General features: G+C 40.0%; 1 protein-coding gene across 1 annotated transcript in view; it reads left to right on the forward strand.

The window, feature by feature from the left end:
• SLC5A1 (solute carrier family 5 member 1) overlaps positions 1-23378 on the forward strand; it is a 103730-nt gene that overhangs the window by 15535 nt on the left and 64817 nt on the right. Inside the window, exons 3-5 of the mRNA XM_045068227.1 lie at positions 10408-10512; positions 11130-11189; positions 12696-12800. Coding sequence (XP_044924162.1) covers positions 10408-10512; positions 11130-11189; positions 12696-12800 — 270 coding nt within the window. The remainder of the gene's footprint in view (positions 1-10407; positions 10513-11129; positions 11190-12695; positions 12801-23378) is intronic.

The raw sequence follows: 23378 nt of genomic DNA on the forward strand, positions 1-23378 counted from the left end.
GAATCTCAAATAAAATGGTCTGAATATATGAGCCTCACCCTCTTTTCTGTCCCGGTCCATGAATTGTGATCCTTAAGAGATGGCAAGAGTCAAAGTTTAAATCTTTCCAAACCTCTCCTATGAAAAGATATAATAGAATCAAAATACTAATTCAGATTAAAGACCATTTCCCCAGAGGATGAGGGAAGAATCTGAAATATAAGCATGATGCAGATGTATACATGCTGTTTCTAAATTTATAGTGAGATGGGTAGGGGAGTCTGACCCTACTGTGCCCCTTCAGGGATGTTCAGAAGCGAATGTCTGGGGAAGAAGGGGAAAGTCAGAGCAGTGGTATGGCCTCCCTTTCTCTCTCCTGGATGTTGGTCAGTTTGGCTATGGAACCTTGGCCACATCACTATTCTGGTTTTCAGTCTTCTCACCCGTAAAATGAAGATGAGAATAATTCTTATTTCACAGACTATAGTGAGTATGATGTAAGTTAAAGTGAATGAGGTGCCTGGCCCCACACTTGGCCTAGAGGAGGCACTGCGAATTTTAGTCATTTCTCTCCCTTTCTTGTTCTCCCAGGACAGGCGTCTCAAAGTGTGGTGCCCACAACAGCAGCAGCGGCAAGACCTGGGCTCTAGTTAGGCAAAATTTCCAGCTTTAACCCAGACCTGCTGTATCAGAAAGTTGAAAGGATGGGATTCAACCGTCTGTGGTTTAGCAAAATTTCCAAATGACTGTGCTTAGAGTTGCCAGATTTAACAAATAAAAAAATAGTGGCTCATTAAATCTGAATTTCAGAGAAACAATGAATACTTTTTTAGTGTAACGTGTCTCATGCAATATTTGAACATAATTTTATTAAAACTGATTTTGTTTATCTGAAATTCAGATATAACTGGGTGTTCCATATTTTTACTTTAGATTCTGATGCATGCTCCAGTTTGAGAACAGTTGAAGGCAATCATCTAGCACAGCCCAAAGACAGGGTGGAGAGGAAGCTCTGGGATATTTTGTTTCATTCCTTAAAGGGAAGATAGAAACTGGAGCAAAAAGCCATCTCCAGAGGTCTGGGCATTCTGGGTATTATATGGTCCATTAACAAAGAAAAACAGTTTCTTGAAATTAAGTGAGTTTATTTTCCATTTGAGCCGTGAAGATCTTGCTCCCTCTAAGAGAAAGTGACCACTCTGTCTCTTTCAGGAAATTTGGGGGCACTCCATAAAAACATGGGGTGTATAAAAGCATCATCAGTATTTCTCCAGAATAACATAGCTTTGTGGAACAAAACTTTTCTTTTTATAAATTAAATTTCAATTAGCCATCAATAATACATCACTAATTTTGGAAGTAGTGTTTGATTCATTAGTTGTATATTACACTCAGTGCTCATCCCATCAGAGGCCCCCCTTAACTTTCCCTTCTTTTCCTTCCTTCCTTCCTTTCTTTCTTCCCTGTTCCTCCCTCCCCCCTCCCTTCCTCCATTCCTCTCTCGCTCCCTCCCTCCCTCCCTCCCTTCCTTCTTTCTTCCTCTATCATCTATCTTTCTTCTTTCTTTCTCCTTCTTTTTTTCTTCCTTTCTTTCTTTTCCCTTCTTTCATTTCTTCTTCCTTTCTCTTTTTATCTTGCCTGACACTTCCCTCATACAGTGGGAAAACTTTCTTGAAGACGTATCTTATTGGGTGCCTGGGTGGCTCAGTGGGTTAAAGCCTCTGCCTTAGGTTCAGGTCATGATCCCAGGTCCTGGGATGGAGCCCCACATCAGGCTCCCTGCTCAGCGGGGAGCCTGCTTCCTCCTCTCTCTCTGCCTGCCTCTCTGCCTGTTTGTAATCTCTGTCTGTCAAAAGAATAAATAAATAAAATCTTAAAAAAAAGATGTCTCTTATTCATCATGTCATTTAAGCCTGACAACCTCCTTGTTGTCAGGATTCTTTTTTTTTTTTTTTAAAGATTTTATTTATTCATTTGACAGACAAAGATCACAAGTAGGCAGAGAGGCAGGCAGAGAGAGAGGGGAGGAAGCAGACTCCCTGCAGAGCAAACGCGGGGCTCAATCCCAGGACCTTGGGATCAGGGCCTGAGCCAAAGGCAGAGGTTTTAACCCACTGAGCCACCCAGGCGCCCCAAGCTAAGGATTCTTATCCTTAGTTTATTGTGGAAGAAACTGAGGTTCAAGGCAAGGAAGTGACTGGCTCATGGTCATAAAATTTGTTTTGACAGAACCAAGATTAGAACCAGTTTGGAAGTCTCCCAGTGTTCTTGGATGGAAGGAAAAACAGTGGAGTCCCTACCACTTATTTATATTTTCAGGCATGATTATTGATCCAGGATACTTTTTGCAAATCCATTGGCTGCCTCCGATGGTGAAATAAGAAAGACAGCCATTGTCCTTTGCCATAAGCAATTCTGGACTCTTGGGTGGGTGGTTTGGAGTGTCATACTATCCTACTTTCCTAAAGGTGTGAAACTAATTGTAGCATTAATGGTAAACTTGAATCACATTCTTCCTCAAGGCTATAATTTTGTTTTCATTTGAAAATAACAAGGTTGACCTTAATTATTTCCAAGGTAATTCCAGCTCTACCATCAGATGACTGGATGTTGGCAAGTAAATAGGCTGTTCCATATAGTTCCCATTTTCTTTTTCTTGTCACACAAAACACAATTTTTAGGTAGCATTTTATGACATTTTCATATCTTTTCTTATATTACCCCCACCAAACACAACTTTCCTGCATGTTTTGTTCTCAGCTTCTGCAAATGAATCTGAGACAGCTCTGGAATGATTTCCCTTTATTGTTAAAGGTTTTACAAATTGTGGTCTGCTTATAAAATTACACAAACTGATTGTGGAAAGATTAGAAAAGTACAAAAAAAGTACAAAAACACATTCATTGTTTTCTCTTTCAAAGATAACCACTGTTAAATGTGGAAGTGTATCCCTATCTCTATCACTATCTCTCTCTTTAAAACTTTGGATATTATTTTTTATTTGACATTTTATCACTTTCATCTTCCCATCATAACAGATTCTTCAAAGGAATGATTTTAATGGCTGTGTAATAGTCTATCACAGCTATATACCTTCATCTATCTGGTTGTCTTCCTATTATGGGGACTTTATGTTGTTTCCAAACTTTCCTGTATTATAAGTAACATGGCAATGAACATACTAAGAAATACTTTTATATAAATGTTTGTCTGTATTTTTGATAACTTGCATAAGGTAGAGTACTAAAAGTAGTATCATATGGTGGAGGGAGATGAAATTTTGATATGTACCAACAAACTACTTTCCAGAATTACATTTATGTCAGAAATATATGGGAGAACCTATTTACTTGGCTCTTTGAGGGACTAACTCAGAAGGTCAGATTCCACTTGAGGTCTTGTTTCTTGTTCTTACTAACACTGATCTTACAGGTCACCATATTAACATCTCAGAGTAGTGCATAGTCCTAGCATGCCCCATAGTTCCCCTGGGTACCATCTGGGCCTGGCAGGCCAAGTTGATTGCCTCTTCCTCAGGAGAGAGCCATCCTTGACATGTCACTATGAAGAGTCCCAACTCTATGCAGACAGTGGGAATAAATACAACTCTAAGGCAATTTGTCACCACCACCCTAGGAATTGATACACTCACTCACTCACTCACTCACTCACTCAGTCAGCAGACTCTTACGGCATGCTTGTCATGTGCAAGAAAGGTTCTGTGCTAAGCAGAAGCAGAAATGCTCTTTGAGGACTAGAAGATATGGGAGGGGGGCAACACTTGTGTGGAAGCAGTATGATGCCCAGGAGAGTGCAACAGATGAGGAGTGGGAGTTAGAGATTGGAGGAGGAAGAGATCAGCTCTGAATGGTGTCAGTGGAGAGATGGGATTGGGATTCCTTTTGAAGACTGGGTCAGTGTTTTGGGGACATCATAGTTTGATGGAGAGGAGGTTCACGTAGAGGGCAATGGCATAAATAGATAAAAACAGAAGGTAGGAAAGCCCAGAGCATATCTAGGAAACTGAATCAGTGTAATTTAACTGGAGTGCAGGGGATATGAAATAGTATGGAGAGGCTTCTGGGGATGGAGAAGGAGGAGGGGGTTGGATTGCAGACAGCCTAGAAGGCCTGTAATTTCTAGTGAGATAGATTCAAGTCCATGGCTAGTGAGAAGCAGACATATGAGAAGGGGAAGCTTAGCTTTGAGAAGATTTGTGGGGAGGCACAACCCCTTTCCTTAGATATTGGAAGAGCTGGCTTACGGGAGAGAGATTTGACTTGTTCTCTATCGCTCCAGAAGGCAGAAATAGCCAGATGGGTAGACTTGAGCTCAAGGTAAAGGAGAACTTTTTAACCATTAGAATTTTTCCCATATGGTTTCAGCTGCCTTGTAAAGTGGGGAGCTCTCTGTCACTAGAGGTATGCATTCAGAAACTGACCATCACTTGCTGGGTGTTGCAGAGGGAATTCAAGCCATGACATTTGTGGGTCCAATACAACTCTGGAAGACTTACAATTCTCTAATTTCTCCATATATTTCCTCTCCTGCCAACTTTCTAGGGTAGGAAGTTTAGGAAGTCAAATGTGATTATGAATTTCCCAAAATTCAAAGGAAAACATAGTCTTTTTGCCATTTTCATTGTCACATTATGTTATTTCCCCAATTACCTTGCTATCAAACCTGTTGAGTGTGGTCAGACCCAGCTCAACTTGCACAGTGACGGCAAAACCATCTAAATACTTGTAATGGCTTCTTGAACCCCATCAGGGGATGAGAAAGTCTTGGAAAGAAGTTAGTCAGAAGCAGGGTCAAGCTGGGGAAATTTTAGATGAAGTCTAAAGTCCTGAACTCAGAGGGACTGTTGGAAGAAATTATAGAGAAGAACATAATTATTCATATCACTGGGTCACCCCCTGGATGGGACATGTTTCTCAAATGGGCATGAATGTGAGTGAGGAGTAGACAGAGAGTGTTTGGGAAATCAGAGTGATGAAAGCATTGTTAATGAACTTTAGTGAGAGAAAGGGCAGAGTAAAAACCTGGCAGGGGAGTGGAAGTGATGAAGCAGTGGTGTCTGTTACTACAAGCCTGCTTGTACTGCCCTGACAAAATACCATACACTGGGAGCTTTAAACAAGAGGAATTTATTTATCCACATTTCTGGATGTTTTCCACATTTTCCACATTTCTGGGGGGTTGGTTTCTGGTGAGACCTCTTTTTCTGGCTTGTAGATGATTGCCTTCTATCCATGCATTCACATGGCCTTTTTTCTGAGTAGAGAATGAAAGAGAGGAAGAGAGGAATGGTGGGAGGGAGGGATGCAGGGAGAGGAAGAGGGAGAGGGAGGGAGAGGGGGGGGGAGAGGGAGAGAGAGAGAGAGAGAGAGAGAGAGAGAATGATGTCTCTTTCTTATAAGGATCAGTCCTATCATATTAGGGCCTCACCCTTATGACTTAATTTAACCTTAATTACCTCCCTAAATGACCTATCTCCTAATAAAGTCACATTAGAAGGTTAAATTTTGGGGGAACACATACATTTTGGGGAACACAATCAGTCTATAACAGTGTCCATTGTAGGTCTTATGAATTGTCTTTGTCCTCTTGGAGGAGAGAAAGGACTCTGATTGAGTGCTGGCTAAATGTCAGTCATTATTGACTGATAATCTCATTTGACTCCTGAATAACCATGTCATGAAAGAAGATTGAAGCTCACAGATATTATGATCACCCAGATAGTAAGAGGTCAAGAAAGTATTCAAACTGTAATTTTTAATTTCAAACTTCTCACTGGAGGGGACTTTAACTTGAAATCTTGTTGAATTCCTAAGACTACATCTTTTTTTAAAATATATTTTTAAAAGATGCTATTTATATATGTATTTAAGAGAGAGAGAGAGAGAAAGAGAGAGAGAACATGAGCGGGGGAGGGAGGGCAGGAGAGGGAGAAGCAGCCTCCCCAGTGAGCAGGGAGCCAGACATGCGACACTGGATCCCAGGACCTGGGGGTTATGACCTGAGCCAAAGGCAGATGTTAACCGACTGAGCCACCCAGGCACCCTGAGGACTATCTGGAACTTCCAGGAAGACTGCCTTGGCAGGCCCATCTGGGGGTTGGGGAGGGTCTCTAAATATGGAAATGTGGTTTGATCAGAGCTGTACTTTGTGGAACCAGCCATGTGGGTAGGGGAGAGTGGAGATCATCTAGAAGCCTACCGAGAGATAACCCCAGTCTTTACAGGGGCAGTATAAGAAGTGCTAGATGCCTTTAACATTGTGAAGACAGAGTCAGGGTTTTGGTAAATGATTGAGTGAAGGCCAAGGAGTGAAGGGAGGAAGTCCAGAATGAAGACAGGGTAAGTGACTGGGAAAATAGTAGTGACCATGACAGAAATTAACTGACTCTGGGCAGGACATGTGGTACCCCCAAAGCTCTCCTGATCCCCATTCTATCAGATGGTGAGGGGGTACCTCAGGAAAGCCTGCAACTGCTTAAAGTCCAATGTTCCTCTTTGGAGGGATGTTGGAGAGGACTTGAACTTAAGGTTAATCTAATGCAGTTAATCATTACTGGTAATTATGCCCTTAATAGTACAACATTATGCTTAATAATTTATCAAGTGAGAGATGATAAATAAAAGGATAATGGGCCAGGACAGGCAGAAGGGAATTCTTTTTTTTTTTTTTAATTTATTTTCAGCGTAACAGTATTCATTGTTTTTGCACCACACCCAGTGCTCCATGCAATACGTGCCCTCTATAATACCCACCACCTGGTACCCCAACCTCCCACCCCCCACCCCTTCAAAACCCTCAGATTGTTTTTCAGAGTCTGTTTTTAATGTGTGTTGTGTTCACTGGATGAAGTAGTTCCCATTGAAATCTCCAGAGGAGAAAGAATAGAAAAATGGAAGTAGCATGTCTATCTCCTGGAATCTCATTCTCTGATGCATCTGCTTTTCTTCATCCATGTGGTAGAGCTTTCTTTGAACTTAGTGAATGTTCTTTGCTATACAGTGATAAAGGGGAGTATGGAAGTGATCATAGTTCAGTGCACGGAGTGAAGAACAAGAGTATTTGGCTTCAAAAGAAGTCAGTTTTCAAAGTTTTATCTCCCTTCAATGACACACTCTTACCAAAGGGCAGACTGTCACAGAAAAGACCAATGAAGTAAATGAGTAACTGAAATTCTCACATTAGAAACAGAAAAAAAAATTCAATTGATGGCAGGTTCTCTTCTTTGTTCCTTAAATTGCAATTAAAATATTGATACATACTAACAAATATTAACCTCCAAAAATAAAAAGTAAAAGTGGACTGTTATCTCCACCAAGCTTTGCTAAGAAAGAGGTGAATGTCTCTGAACAGTCTGTTTTCCTCCCATTTCCCCTTCTTCTTTTTAAAAATTCGAGTATAATTAACATACAGTGTTATATTAATTTTAGGTGAACAATATAATGATTCAACAATTCTATACAATTCTCAGTGCTCATCAAGATAAGTGTACTTTTAATCCCTTTTATCTATTTTACCCATACGCTCCAAACTTCCCTCTGGCAATCCCCAGTTAGTTCTCTGTATTTAAGAGTCTGTTTTTTTCCCCCTTCTTTTTTCTTTGTTTTGTTTCTTAAGTTCCACATATGAATGAAATCATATGGTATTTGTCTTTCTCTGACTGACTTATTTTACTTGGTATCATACTCTCCAGGTCCATTCAAGTTGTCACAAATGGAAAGATATTCTTTTTATGGCTCAGTAATATTCCATTATATATATATCATATATACATATGGTTATACATATAATAGAATATATATATACAAATATATATATACACTTATATATATATGTATTCCATTATATGTATAATCAAATCTTCTTTATCCACTCATCTATGGATCCATTTTTCCCCTTAATAAATGGTATCCACCTACCAAGTCCTGAATCTAGGAGTTACCTTTGATTACTCTCTCACTCATTTCCCACATCTGATCCATTAAGAGTAATTCCGAGAGTCAGGACTCCTGTCAACTTTATTTCTAAAACACACTCCAATCTCTACACTTGCCTTTGTCTTGACTGCTATTACCAGAGACCAAGCCACTGTCCTCTCATGCATATAGAGCATTAGCCTACATACAGTTTCTCTGCTTCCTCCCTTGCCCCAGCGCTACATTATCCACATGCCTGAGAACAATCTTTAAAAGGAAATTAAGTTCTGTCTCCACTGATTAAAACACTCTAGTGGTGGGGTACCTAGGTGGTTCAGTTTGTTAGGCATCTGACTTGATTTTGACTCAGGTCATGATCTCAGGGTTGTGCTGGGTGTGGAGGGAGCCTGCTTAATATTCTCTCTCACTCTCTCCCTCAGCCTTCCCTATCTCCTTAAAAAACTCCAGTAGCTTCTCACACTTAGAATAAAATCCAAACCTCCTATCCTTGTCTGCTAGGAGCTACATGATGTATGCCTGCCTAACTTCCCAGCCACATCTCACAACACCTTCCTCCTTGCCAACAATACTCCTTTTGGCCTTCTTTCTGCTTCTCAACAATGACAACCTTCCTTCTGATTTTGGGATTATGGACTTCTTTTATCACTTCAGTCTTAACTTAGAGGTCATCCACATAGAGGGATCTTGCCTGACTCTCCAGTTGTAAATAGCTACTCTATTACATCCTCTCTACTCGCCTTTTTCTGATCTCTCTTTTTAAAAAAACTATATATATTTCCTCTGTTAGAATTCAAGCTTCTGGAGAGTAGAGATTTTGTCTGTGCTACTCACAACAGAATCTCCAGGGTCTAGAATAGTGCTTAATACATTGAGTCAATACCAAATTAATATTCATTCAGTGAATTAATGAATGTGCTTTTATACAATTATCTTATCATTCCAGAGACCTTCTGGCCTGGCCTTCAGTGGACTCCTTTTTCTCTGACTAAACTATTTGGTACTAAGCAACCATTGCCTCATATTGGGGATAGGGGCTAATATATTTAGGACATTTTCTTGGAGTAATCTGTCTTTTGGGAAATGGCATTCTGTGTTTTGTTCCAGATTTGTTACATGTTAGGGATATTAGACAAATAATTACCAACCTTCTCTCACTGCTCAGCAAGAATGGGGATAATTATACTAGTTTGGTACTTATCAAACTATGCTATGCCTCTCCTCCTGGGTATGGAAGGACTCTTGAACTTTCTAGAGTTCTCTTGGACTTTAGATGCATTTGAGTTGAGCACACAGTATCATCACTGGTTAGTGCAAGATCCCTCTCTTGTTTTACTGGATGTTTTCTCCTTCATCTCCCATTCACAGTTTCATTCTCATTTTTCCTTCTAGGCTTCTAATCTTGGGTCTTTAATATATATCCTTCCTGTCTTCTAACATATATATATATATATATATATATATATATCTTGAAAAATTCAGTGTTTTGGGAGACAAACCATAAGTGACTCTTAGTCTCACAAAACAAACTGAGGGTTGCTGGGGGGAGGGGGATTGGGAGAAGGGAGGTGGGGTTATGGATATTGGGGAGGGTATGTGCTTTGGTGAGTGCTGTGAAGTGTGTAGACCTGGCGATTCACAGACCTGTACCCCTGGGGATAAAAATATATTATATGTTTATAAAAAATAAAAAATTAAAAAAAATGCAGTGTTTTGTGCATGTGTCCGTGGGGTCTAGGAGACCTTTATAAAAAATAAAAAATAAAAATACTATATTGTTTTAGAGAGTTATTATTAGTAGCATCTCATGTTACTTGGGGGCACATGGGATCATAGAATTTTAAAAAAATTTTTATTTAAATTCCATTAACATATAATGTAATATTGGTTTCAGAGGTAGAGGCCAGTGATTCATCAGTCTTATATAATATCCAGTGGGGATCATAGAATTTAATAATTAGGAATCATTTGTTCTACCCCTTGCCTTCTCTAATAAGTAAGAGGACTAAGGCCCAGAGACTTCCTTTTAATGAGTCCTTTTATCAAAACTGTCCACATTTACTGAAAGTCAGTTTGGTCAGGGTCATATGTCAGAAGTGTTGAGGACACAGAGATGAATGGCACGGGGCCTGCTTATGAGCAGACAACCTCTTGGAAGTCTTATAAGGAAAGCTCAGTGGGCTGTGGGTCCTCTTTGTTATTGGCCATTGGATTGACAAAGGATCCACAGATAATCTACTTAGGGGATACACACTGCTTCTTCCCCAATCCTCTCTTTTTCATCTTCACTATTACCCAAGACCCCACATCCACCTTGTGCATCAGTGGTCTCTACAGACATACAGTCAAGTTTCCAGCCTGCCTCTGCTCTTTCTTGTCCTTCTTGTGGGTGATATGCCTCTTCTCTGTTTAGTCTACCTTTGAGTGTCCTGATGGAGCATAGAGTCCTTACCAGACTTTCTCTTTGTGTTTCCAGATTGGAGCATCTCTCTTTGCCAGTAACATAGGAAGTGGCCACTTTGTGGGGCTGGCCGGGACAGGAGCTGCTGCAGGCATTGCCATGGGAGGCTTTGAATGGAATGTGAGTAACATCAGAGACACTGGGTCTTGGAGGTGGAAGGAAGTTTAGCAGTCAGCCAGTTCAGTCTGTTCTTGGAGATGCTCTAAGTGTTAGGGAATCAACCAGGGCCTCCCTCTGATGTAGATGGAAAAGGGGCACAGCTTCAGGAGCTCCATGGTCCCATTCCACTTCCACCAGAGTAGTGTGAGAAAACTATATAATGATATAATGGCAATAGTATTTTTTTCTTCTTTTAAAAATCCAAGTCCTCTTATACCCTTTTGGCCATATTGGAGGTTTTGAAATTCTTACCACCAGATTTCCATTATCATTATTATTATTATTATTTGAAAGTTCTCTAAGTAGTATTTTACTCCTTGTAAACCTGAGAAGAGGCCAAAGGGGCTATGTTGTCAATGGCGGCCCCCTGGGGTCCCTCTGCTATTGCCCAACTACCATTCCTATGGGCCAATCAGGCAGCAAAGGCCTCTTTCATTTTCTGATGGCCACTTGGGGAGTTGTCCCCAGAGCCCCAAGAGAATATGCTTGGTGATTTTCCTGTAGTAATTGAGGGCAGATAGCAGAATGGGCTAAGGTTCCTCCTGGTTTGATTCTACCTATTGTTTTGTTTGTTTCAGGCACTGATTTGGGTGGTTGTCTTGGGCTGGGTGTTTGTTCCCATTTACATTAAGGCTGGGGTAAGTATCTCCTCTGTTATTCCATTTCATGCAGTATATATATATATATATATATATATACACACACACACACACACACACACACATACATACACACACACCCCCACACCCACATATATATAATACAAATATATTATATTATTATTATTATATATTATATTATATTATAATACAAATATATTATTATATTATTATAATATATAATATATAACATATTATTATGTATTATATATAATATAAATATTACATATAATATGTATCTCACACACACACACACATACAGTATGAGCTCCATCCTCCTGAAAGACAAAGGAGACTTGGAGACTTTATAGCATAAGTGGCAGAGAACACCTGTGGCTTGGTCTCTTTTCCAGGATATAAAATTTTTTTTTTTAAAGATTTTATTTATTTATTTGACAGAGAGAGAGATCACAAATAGACAGAGAGACAGAGATTATTTATTTGACAGACATCACAAGTAGGCAGAGTCAGGCAGAGAGAGATGAGGAGAAGCAGGCTCCCTGCTGAGCAGAGAGCCCTATGCGGGACTCGATCCCAGGCCCCTGGGATCATGACCTGAGCCGAAGGCAGAGGCTTAACCCACTGAGCCACCCAGGCGCCCCAGGTTATAAAATTTTTGACCACTTTTAGGGACATTCAACAGATCCACTCAGCCATGACTTGACTGTCTAAGAAGGCCCCTAAACAACCTCATTCTATGCAGCGCCCTCTTAAGCATCACATCCCTTCACCTTGGGTCTACACTTGCAAGACACTGCCATGCATTTGCTCATGTGTGCCTCTGCTCCTGGAAGGGAAGCAGCATGTGAAAAGAGCTGTATTTCCCTTTCAGTAGCTCTTGCAGCTGCTACTCAACTATTGAATGCGTGCTAAGTCTCTTGACTAAATATCTCTGACATTTTACACAAGACAGCTTTGGTGGTATCTGTTTAGTGAGATATAATGAATACCTACATTAGGAGCTGAAAGCAATACAGAAAGAACACAGGACAGACTCCACATCTTTTGGAGGCTTATGGACTATTGGTGACACGTGTGTGATCCCAGAAGACAGCAGACTCAGGGTTGAGTGAGTGAGACAGAAGTATAGTCAGAATTTGCAGAAAGGAACTGGGAGAACAGTTGAGCAGGACTGCACTGACAATCTTTGGCAAAGCCTGTGTGCAAAGCAGAAGAACCATACACCCAGCCTGGCTACTTGTTCACAGTAGGCACTCTGTGTAAGAATGTATATCTATTTCCTCTTCCTTCAGGGTGAAGATCTGCTTTCTTGGTTAGGTGTTCATGTGTCCATTTAAAACAGTGTCTTTTGAGCATCTTCAGTGTCCTGGGATAATACCCTACCCTTGCAGGGGTAGGGCATATGGGAACAAGTTTGGATTGAAGAATGGGGCCATCTGGCTACCTTACAGATTTCTCTGACCCTTCTTCTTTGAGTCTTCTGGTCAATTTGGCTGATGATTACCTTTCTTACATCCCATGCAGGTGGTGACAATGCCAGAGTACCTGAAGAAACGATTTGGAGGCAAGCGGATCCAGATCTACCTCTCTATTCTGTCCCTGTTACTCTACATTTTCACCAAAATCTCAGTGAGTCTACTGCCCTGGGGACGGGCATTAGCTGTCTCAGAATCTGCCCACTCCTGTTCCTCAGCACATACTGGACCACCAAGGAACAGCAGTATTTGTTTTATTAACTTGGTCCCTTAGGTCTTCTTGCTTCTTAAGGTAAAGTCCTATTTCATGCATCAAGAAGTCAACATAGGAACTCCTTACACTCCATCATGTGGAAGGTTAAAAACATAAACAGGCTCGAGTTTCAGTGAAAACTGTTCTTAATAGAACACTGAAAGGGAATTAGCAATATCTAAGGGCTGGTTCCAACCTTGTAGTTAGCTGTGAGCCTTTGTGCTTGAAGGGATCAGAATCTGGCTTTGGTGATGTTTCTAATACACTTAAACAAGGCCAGTCAGTGACAACTCTTGAAGGGACTTCAGAAATTCTGCCTCTTCTTTTTGGGACAGAGAAATGAAAACTGGGAACTGAAAATACTTGCACAGGATCCTGAATCAAGAGTAGAACCCAAACTTCTGGCTCCACCTCTCTGTCCTTTTCATTGCACGAGGCTTTTCTTCTTTTTTTAATCTTTTTTTTCCCCCTGATGTTGCTCATGCTTTTTGTGTCATTTCTAAGAATCCATTGCCAAATCCAAGGGTTGAGAGAAAAGTGGCATTTTCTGAGACCACATAGGGTGTTACAAAGCACTCACTGCTCTATCAGAGGAGTTTTCTCATTGACTATGATCAGTTTTCCTGTCCTTCCCTATTCCTTGTCCGTCCAAAGGTAAGACTGGATCAATCTCAGCATCTTGGAAAGATCTTTCCTGGATGAAATTTGAGTCAGGTTGGATCTGAAATTAGCCTTCTGCTCTAGCTATGTAGCGTGCTGAAAAAATAGCTGCTATTGCTTTTATTTTCGGGGTCACTTAAAGCCAAGACAAGAGCAATATTAAATAACATTTGCAATTTTATTTATTTTGGAAAATTTCAAACATATACACCCAGAGATAGAATAGTATAATGAACACTAATGGACCAATACTTATCACTCAGCTTTAACAATGACTATCATTTTGTCATTCTTGTTCATCTATTTCTTCTACATTTTCCTCCCAGCAGTACTTTAAGTCAAATCCCAGACATTATGTCATTTTGCTATGAATTTTTCAGAATACAGCTTTGCCTTTTGAAAAACATAACCATTGTGCTATTATCACATAGCAAAATCCAAGGGAATTTTCTAATTTAGGTGTTTTAATACCTGGTCCATATCCAGATTTTCCTGATTATATAAAAAAGGTCTTCTTACAGTTGATTTGTTTGAACCAGAATCTAAATGAAGTATATACATTGTATTTGACTATACTTTCTTTAAAGGAAATATCTATATCTTCAACTTAACATAATTATTTTTTTCTTCTATGCCATTACCTCCCAGCCCTAGTCTGGACCTACAGGCACATACTTTTTTTTTTTTTTTAATTGGGTTGTTTTTCTTTTTTTGTTGTTGAATTGAAAGAATTCTTTTTTTAAATATGATTTTTAATTTTTCAATTAACATATAATGTGTTATTAGCCCCAGGGTTACAGATCTGTGAATCGCCAGGTTTACATACTTCACAGCACTCACCATAGCACATACCTTTCCCAATGTCCATAACTTTACCACCCTCTCCCTACCTGCCCCCCTGAAGCAACCCTCAGTTTGTTTTGTGACTAAGAGTCTTTTACAGTTTGTCTCCCTCCCCATCCCATCTTGTTTCATTTATTCTTTTCCTGCCCCCCAAACCTCCCACATTGCCTCTCAACTTCCTCATATCAGGGAGATCATATGATAATTGTCTTTCTCTGATTGACTTATTTTGCTAAGCATAATACCCTCTAGTTCCATCCATGTTGTCGCAAATGGCAAGATTTCATTTCTTTTGATGGCTGCATAGTATTCCATTGTATACATATACCACATCTTCTTTATCCATTCCTCTGCTGATGGACATCTAGGTTCTTTCCATAGTTTGGCTATTGTGGACATTCCTGCTATAAACATCCAGGTGCATGTGCCCCCTCGGATCACTACATTTGGATCCTTAGGGTAAACACCCAGTAGTGCGATTGGTGGGTTGTAGGGTAGCTCTATCTTCAACTTCTTGAGGAACTTCCATGCTGTTTTCCAGAGTGGTTCCACCAGCTTGCATTCCCACCAACAGTGTAGGAGGGTTCCCCTTTCTCTTCATCCTTGGCAGCCTCTGTCATTCCCTGACTTGTTAATATTAGTCATTCTGACTGGTGTGAGGTGGTATCTCATTGTGGTTTTGATTTGTGTTTCCCTGATGCCGAGTGATGTGGAGCACTTTTTCACGTGTCTGTTGGCCATCTGGATGTCTTCTTTTGCAGAAATGTCTGTTCATGTCCTCTGCCCATTTCTTTTTCTTTTTTTAAAAAATTTTTTATTTTTTATAAACATATATTTTTATCCCCAGGGATGCCCATTTCTTGATTGGATTATTTGTTCTTTGGGTGTTGAGTTTGATAAGTTCTTCATAGATTTTGGGTATTAGCCCTTTATCTGATATGTCGTTTGCAAATATCTTCTCCCATTCTTTCAGTTGTCTTTTGGTTTTGTTAACTGTTTGCTTTGCTGTGCAAAAGCTTTTGATCTTGATGAAGTCCCAATAGTTCATTTTTGCCCTTGCTTCCCTTGCCTTTGGTGATGTTCCTAGGAAGAAGTTGCTGCGGCTGGGTCGAAGAGGTTGCTGCCTGTGTTCTCCTCAAGGATTTTGATGGATTCCTTTCTCACATTGAGGTCCTTCATCTGTTTTGAGTCTGTTTTCATGTGTGGTGTAAGGAAATGGTCCAGTTTCATTTTTCTGCATGTGGCTGTCCAATTTTCCCAACACCATTTGTTGAAGAGACTGTCTTTTTTCCATTGGACATTCTTTCCTGCTTTGTTGAAGATTAGGTTACCACAGAGTTGAGGGTCTATTTATGGGCTCTCTATTCTGTTCCATTGATCTATGTATCTATTTTTATTCCAGCACCATACTGTCTTGATGATGACAGCTTTGTAATAGAGCTTGAAGTCTGGGATTGTGATGCCACCAACCTGGCTTTCTTTATCAATACTCCTCTGGCTATTCGAGGTCTTTTCTGGTTCCATATAAATTTTAGGATTATTTGTTCCATTTCTTTGAAAAAAATGGATGGGATTTTGATAGGGATTGCATTAAAAGTATTCTCTATATGTTCTAGGTACTAGACCCTTATCAGATAAAGGATTTGCAAATATTCCACTCCCCCCCCACGCCCCACATGCTGTGGGTTTTCTTTTCATTTTCTTTTTAAAATTTATTTATTTAATTAATTATTTTTAATTTAATTTAATTTTTTCAGTGTTCTAAGATTCATTGTTTATGTACCACACCCTGCCCTCCATGCAAATTCTATAATGTCCTTTGAGACACAAAAGTTTTAAATCTTGATGAAGTTCACATCTATTTTTATTTTTGTTGTTTATGCTTTTAGTGTCATTTCTAGGAATCCATTGCCAAATCCAAGATCATGAAGATTGACTCCTCTATTTTCACTGAAGAGGTTCAAGTTCACGCATGTCCAGTTCTTTCAACACCATTTGTTGAAGAGACTATTTCTTTTTCTTTTTTTTTTTGTTTTTAATTTTTAGCATAACATTATTCCTTATTTTTGCACCACACCCAGTGCTCCATGCAATCTGTGCCCTCTCTAATAGCCACCACCTGGTTCCTCCAACCTCCCACCCCCCGACACTTCAAAACCCTCAGATTATTTTTCAGAGTCCATAGTCTCTCATGGTTCACCTCCCCTTCCAATTTCCCCCAACTCCCTTCTCCTCTCCATCTCCCCTTTTCCTCCGTGCTATTTGTTATGCTCCACAAATCAGTGAAACCATATGATAATTGCCTCATTGAATGGTCTTGCACATACATTTCTATACCACTCAATGTAAACATGCTTTTGCCTATAAGGCTGATAGAACTTTGTCTTGGAGTTGGGACTGATTCCCAGAGTACTACTTCCTCCTTGCCCAGCTTTTTGACTCAAACCACTACTGCTCTTGACTGGTGCCTATGCGTTTTGCCAGCAATGTGATGATTTTACCACCTTCAGTTTCTTCTCCCCTCCTTCAGGGTTAGTCTTTAGTTATAAGATGAAGATGCTGGGCTTTTTAGTGCTATGTCATTAGATATCAATGTGCAGAGCCTAGATTCAGAAATGCTGTGAGGGGTGGAGAAATCAGGCTTCCTGAGGTAGAGAAGAGCAGATGTAAGAGGAGGAAAAGGAATGTAAGCGGGGAGGAAGAGGAGGTTACTCTGGAGCTAGGTGGGGATTGGCAAGGGAACTGCTCCTTGGTTCAGCTTGTGAGGTGGCACCTGTCTAATGAGGGTGTAGAGGAGGCTACTGGGATTCCCCTTCTTTGAATCAAGTCTTCTCCAAGTCCACAGTTCAAGTGGGTAAAATCTGTTGACTAGTTGCCATGTAAGGGTACTCTTTATCCTTGGAGCTGGTGTGGGGTAGTCATATAAATAAACTAAATACCCAATCTCTCTCATTGCCTTCCAATCACCTCATCTATTGTTCAGGTTACTGATTAAACCTTCTGTGACTTGGGAACCCCCAGATAGCTGAGGGGCAGTCTTGCTTAGCTCACGTCCTGATGGAGCTCATTCCCCACCAGTCAGCCTTTTCTGAATTTTGGTTTTGAAAAGTACTTGGTACAGGTTGCTCCTTCTCTGCATGATTTCTGGGCCTCCTTGCTGGAAGCTTTGCCCAGAATCTTACATTCTCCACCTGCTACGCAGAGGCAGCAATCTTTTGAATAATGTGTAAGAAGGATGATAGCTGCCTTTTATTTAATGTTGGTCTCTTTGCTTAGATTCTGATAGAGGTTTTACTTATTTCATCTCCAGTTTACATGAGCATTGATAAGATAACTGAGCCTCAGAGAAGTTAGATAATTTGTCTCAAATCACATAGCAAGTGTGTGGCAAAACCAGGATTGGAACCCATGTCTTTCTAGTCCCAGAGTCTGTGTTCTTCTCACAGTTCTGCTCTATGTTTGGATGCACAGCATGATGGATTGGGATTGATCATCTAGTGCTATGTCCTATGCTCTCATTTTATAGCTGGAGAAACAGGTCCCAAGAAAGGAAGGGACTCTGTGGGGTTAAAGAGTAGCAGAACTATGAACAGCAGGGTAACTGTTATTGACACAAAATCTTTGGCATTATGTGGTTCCTGACTTCTAAATTTTTCATTCCTTTATTACAGGGTCTGTTAAAATTCAAGACCTTGGGAAAAATTAAGATAGCCAGTTAAATGACCTTACAATATGAACAAGTTTCTAAGAGTATGGATTTGAGAGGACTGTGAGGAGAGAACATTGACTGCACACTGGTATATGAAGGATCTGAAGGAGGGACATTTAGGCAGGGGGAGAACGAGGGAAAGGTTGACACGTGAGACTTTATCTTTATAAGTTTGGCTTACTTCAGGTTCATCATGAGTCATAGAGCACGAAATCATTAAAATAATTACACTGATGTTGAATGTACCTCCTAGGAACTCACATTAAGATACACATGGAATCAAAGTTCATGGACAAAAGAAAATAATTGTTAGTGAACAAAGTAAGATACGTATTTATATTGCACACAAAGATTAATCAGTCTTGTTGGGTGTATGTAGAGGCATGGACAATTTGTGATGGGCAAGAAAGAAGAAGGGTGGCCCTGTGAGATCCAAGTCTCCCAGGAAGTCTTCAGAGAGGATATAGGGATTCAATGTATGTGTAATTGATAGGAGAGAAAAATCATTTCAGTTGGATAGCCCAGATATAACCCAGCCACTGAGCAGCAGTGGTGTGGAATCTTGACTATGGCCACCATCTTGTGGCTAGGTTTTGGACTCTAAGACTCAGATTTGATTATTTCTCCATGTACTCCTCTGAATTTTATTGGCTCTCTGCTGTCCCCTTCCTGGAACCCTGCCTTATCAAGTTCTGGATGCATTTTGCTCTATAGAATTTCCCAGTATCATGTATCTTATTTAAGTGTGCGCAATCACTTGAGATAAGCCTCAGATTTTATGAATTACATGTGATGACTGAATGTCCCTGTTTATATTTCCTGGGGCTGTTAACATGACTGCAATAAACTTTTACAGCAACTCCACTGTCCATTTTGGATCCTTGAGTGAAAATAAGAGCTTTGGCTTTTACTTAAGGTTTGAATACTCATTACCTGAGCCATTTGCTTTCACAAATGAAAAGAGAAATTTGAGCAATGTGGCTCTCCATCTCAAATGTCGTTGCCAGGCAGGATTTATTGGGTGCTCAGATATAACTCGGACCAGAATGGGCTGCAAAGCAAACATATAAAATCATAGGATCTCAAAGCGTCAGACAAGTAATCTATGCAAGTCTCATGGTCAGAGACTCAATTACTCTTAAGAGGTTTCCCAACTGAATCTGTAATTTTATTATTCCCCATGAGTCTCATGGACATTGTTCAGACAACTTTTCACCAAAGGGATGGGAATAAAGCCTTTGAGCTGAATCCAACTGCCTGTTTTTGTAAATATAGTTTTTTTTTAAACAGTTTATTTATTTGAGAGAGAGAGAGAGAGAGTGTGAGTGAGTGCAGAAGCAGCAGGGAGAGTCTGAGAGAGGAGGAGAAGCAGACTCTCCACTGAACAGGAAGCCTTACTTGGGGCTCAATCCCAGAACCCTGATATCATTCCTTGAGCCAAAGGCAGATACTCAACTGACCGAGCCAACCAGGTGCCCCTGTAGATATAGTTTTATTGGAACATGGCCACACTGATTTGATGTATTATCTATGGCTGCTTTCATGCATCAACTTCAGAACTGAGCAGGTTGGACAGAGACTATATGGTATTTAAAACCTAAAACGTTTATTACCTGAAACTTTATAGAAAATGCTTGCTGAACTTTGGTCTAGAATATGGTAATTTCTATTTCAAGTTGGTTTTGCTTAGCAGCATTGGGGAAATTTGCTTATTTCCTTCCTTCCTTCCTTCCTCCTTGCTTTTTTCTTTATTAAGGGCTAAGAGAAATTTAGAGAATGAGCAATCTGGGAAGAGCTGTGAAACAAATGGTCTCATAGGATTATAGGAGAGTTCTTTACTATCATGCTGGTGGTATATGTCCTTAATCATTCTCCTACTTATATAAATAAAAAAATAACAAAATGCTTCAAACATACAGAAAAGTACAAAGACTAATGTAGCAAATACCCCCACCCTGATTCTATAGATCTTAAAAAACTCTTCATTTTTAAAAGGAAACAAATAAAATATTACAGATATTATGGAAGACTTATTTCTACCTTTTTTTTTTTTTTTAATTTTTTATTTTTTATAAACATATATTTTTATCCCCAGGGGTACAGGTCTGTGAATCACCAGGTTTACACACTTCACAGCACTCACCAAATCACATACCCTCCCCAATGTCCATAATCCCACCCCCTTCTCCCAAACCCCCTCCCCCCGGCAACCCTCAGTTTGTTGTGAGATTAAGAGTCACTTATGGTTTGTCTCCCTCCCAATCCCATCTTGTTTCATTTATTCTTCTACCCACTTAAGCCTCCATGTTGCATCACCACTTCCTCATATCAGGGAGATCATATGATAGTTGTCTTTCTCTGCTTGACTTATTTCGCTAAGCACGATACGCTCTAGTTCCATCCATGTTGTTGCAAATGGCAAGATTTCATTTCTTTTGATGGCTGCATAGTATTCCATTGTGTATATATACCACATCTTCTTGATCCATTCATCTGTTGATGGACATCTAGGTTCTTTCCATAGTTTGGGTATTTACCCTAAAGATACAAATGTAGTGATCCAAAGGGACACATGCACCCGAATGTTTATAGCAGCAATGTCTACCCTTCTTTTTTAAAAAAGATTTTATTTTTAAAATTTCTTTTCAGTGTTCCAGAATTCATTGTTTATGCACCACACCCAGTGCTCCATGCAATATGTGCCCTTCATAATACCCACCACCAGGCTTACCCAATCTCTCATCCCCCTCCTCTCCAAAACCCTCAGTTTGTTCTTCAGATTTTATTTATTTATTGGAGAGAGAGAGAGAGAGAGTGAGCACAAGAGGGGGAGGGGCAGAGGGAGAAAGAGAAGCAGACTCCTTGTTGAGCAGGGAGCCTGATGTGGGGCTCAATCCCAGGACCTTGGGATTTTGACTTGAGCCAAAGGCATACACTTAATTGACTGAGCCACACAGGCTCCCCTATATCTACCCATCTTGATCCTGTTTCCTTCTTTATTAAAAGTTATACATGTCTTAAACTTACTGTGTTTTCCTCTGGTCTGCTTTTATATTTTTACTACCTATATATGTATATTTATATACCCATAAGGAATATAATGTGTGTTAAAGTTTTTGCTCTCCCCACTTTTGAAACTATAAGAAAGATGGGACAGGAGTATTTAAGAAAGTCTAGAGTGGAAAAGCCTCCTTAATCCCATGACTCTAATACAGATATTTCATATTGTTTCTTTGCCCTTATGTGTGATTTCTTTTATAGAATTACAGTCAGAACATGGGGGCTTAAGTGGGTAGGAGAAGAATAAATGAAACAAGATGGGATTGGGAGGGAGACAAACCATAAGTGACTCTTAATCTCACAAAACAAACTGAGGGTTGCTGGGGGGAGGGGGTTTGGGAGAAGGGGGTGGGATTATGGACATTGGGGAGGGTATGTGCTTTGGTGAGTGCTGTGAAGTGTGTAAACCTGGTGATTCACAGACCTGTACCCCTGGGGATAAAAATATATGTTTATAAAAAAAAAAAAGAATTGCAGTCAGAATGTGCATACCATTTGTCATCTTTCTTCCCCATCTTAGCATCAAACTGTATACATTTTTCCATGTTTCCATCTTCAAAATTATTATTTTGGGGGGATGTGAACTTAATGATTGATACATAATTTTCAGCAAGACATTTAGAAATCTTCTGGTGGACCAAAAGCTCTCAACAGTGGTCACTGTTGGTCCAAGTGATGGAAGTAAGGACACTTTTACTTTTCAGTGTATAACTTTCTGGGCTGTTGTCCCCCCTGACTATACTCATAAGTTATTTTATTTTAAAAGTAAGTAAAAAATGTTTTTTTAAACAATAAAAGATCTTGCTCTCTGCAGAAAATATTCCAGAAAAGAGAAATTTTACCTTTTAGTGTTGTGGGAAAGTCACTGGATTTGGACACAAAGAGCCGGATTTTAGCTATTGAGTTTGTCATTAATTTTGTGTCTCTCATCTGTAGAGTAGAGCCAATATATTTGTCCTATTACCTTGTCTTGGGGATCAAAACAATGAATGTACCTGAAAACATTTGGTAAATTCCCTGGTTATGGGGGAAAAAAACCTAGTGAAGCTAGAAAAGCTCAGGCACCTAGGATTCAAAGACTAGTATCAGAGCATCTGGGTTAATGTGAGCTTAGGTATGGCCAGTATCCTGAGTCACTCCTCCTGGCTTTTAGAGTTCTAAGGGAAGAATTTATTCCTGAGGTTAGATGTATAATCAATAAGTGGGGCCCCCCCCTTTTAAAAAATTTTTAAAATTTATTTTCAGCATAACAGTATTCATTGTTTTTACACCACACCCAGTGCTCCATGCAATCTGTGCCCTCTCCAATACCCATCACCTGATTCCCCCAACCTCTCACCCCCTGCCCCTTCAAAACCCTCAGATTATTTTTCAGAGTCCATAGTCTCTCATGGTTCACCTCTCCTTCCAATTTCCCTCAACTCCCTTCTCCTCTCTATCTCCCCTTGTCCTCCATGCTATTTGTTATGCTCCACAAATCAGTGAAACCGTATGATAATTGACTTTCTCTGCTTGACTTATTTCACTCAGCATAATCTCTTCCAGTCCTGTCCATGTTGATACAAAAGTTGGGTATTCATCCTTTCTGATGGAGGCATAATACTCCATAGTGTATATGGACCACATCTTTCTTATCCATTCGTCCATTGAAGGGCATCTTGGTTCTTTCCACAGTTTGGCGACCGTGGCCATTGCTGCTATAAACATTGGGGTACAGATGGCCCTTCTTTTCACTACCTCTGTATCTTTGGAGTAAATACCCAATAGTGCAATGGCAGGGTCATAGGGAAGTTCTATTTTTAATTTCTTGAGGAATCTCCACACTGTTCTCCAAAGAGGCTGCACCAACTTGCATTCTCACCAACAGTGTAAGAGGGTTCCCCTTTCTCCACATTACCTCCAACACATGTTGTTTCCTGTCGTGCTAATTTTGGCCATCCTAACTGGTGTAAGGCGGTATCTCAATGTGGTTTTAATTTGACTCTCCCTGATGGCTAGTGATGATGAACATTTTTTCATGTGTCTAATAGCCATTTGTATGTCTTCATTGGAGAAGTGTCTGTTCATATCTTCTGCCCATTTTTTTTTATATGATTGTCTGTTTTGTGTGCATTGAGTTTGAGGAGTTCTTTATAGATCCTGGATATCAACCTTTTGTCTGTACTGTCGTTTGCAAATATCTTCTCCCATTCCATGGGTTGCCTCTT

This window comes from Mustela putorius, unplaced genomic scaffold (assembly GCF_011764305.1).
Source record: "Mustela putorius furo isolate JIRA1106 unplaced genomic scaffold, ASM1176430v1.1 tig00000081_pilon_pilon_pilon, whole genome shotgun sequence".
In the NCBI taxonomy this organism is placed as follows: Eukaryota; Metazoa; Chordata; class Mammalia; order Carnivora; family Mustelidae; genus Mustela; species Mustela putorius.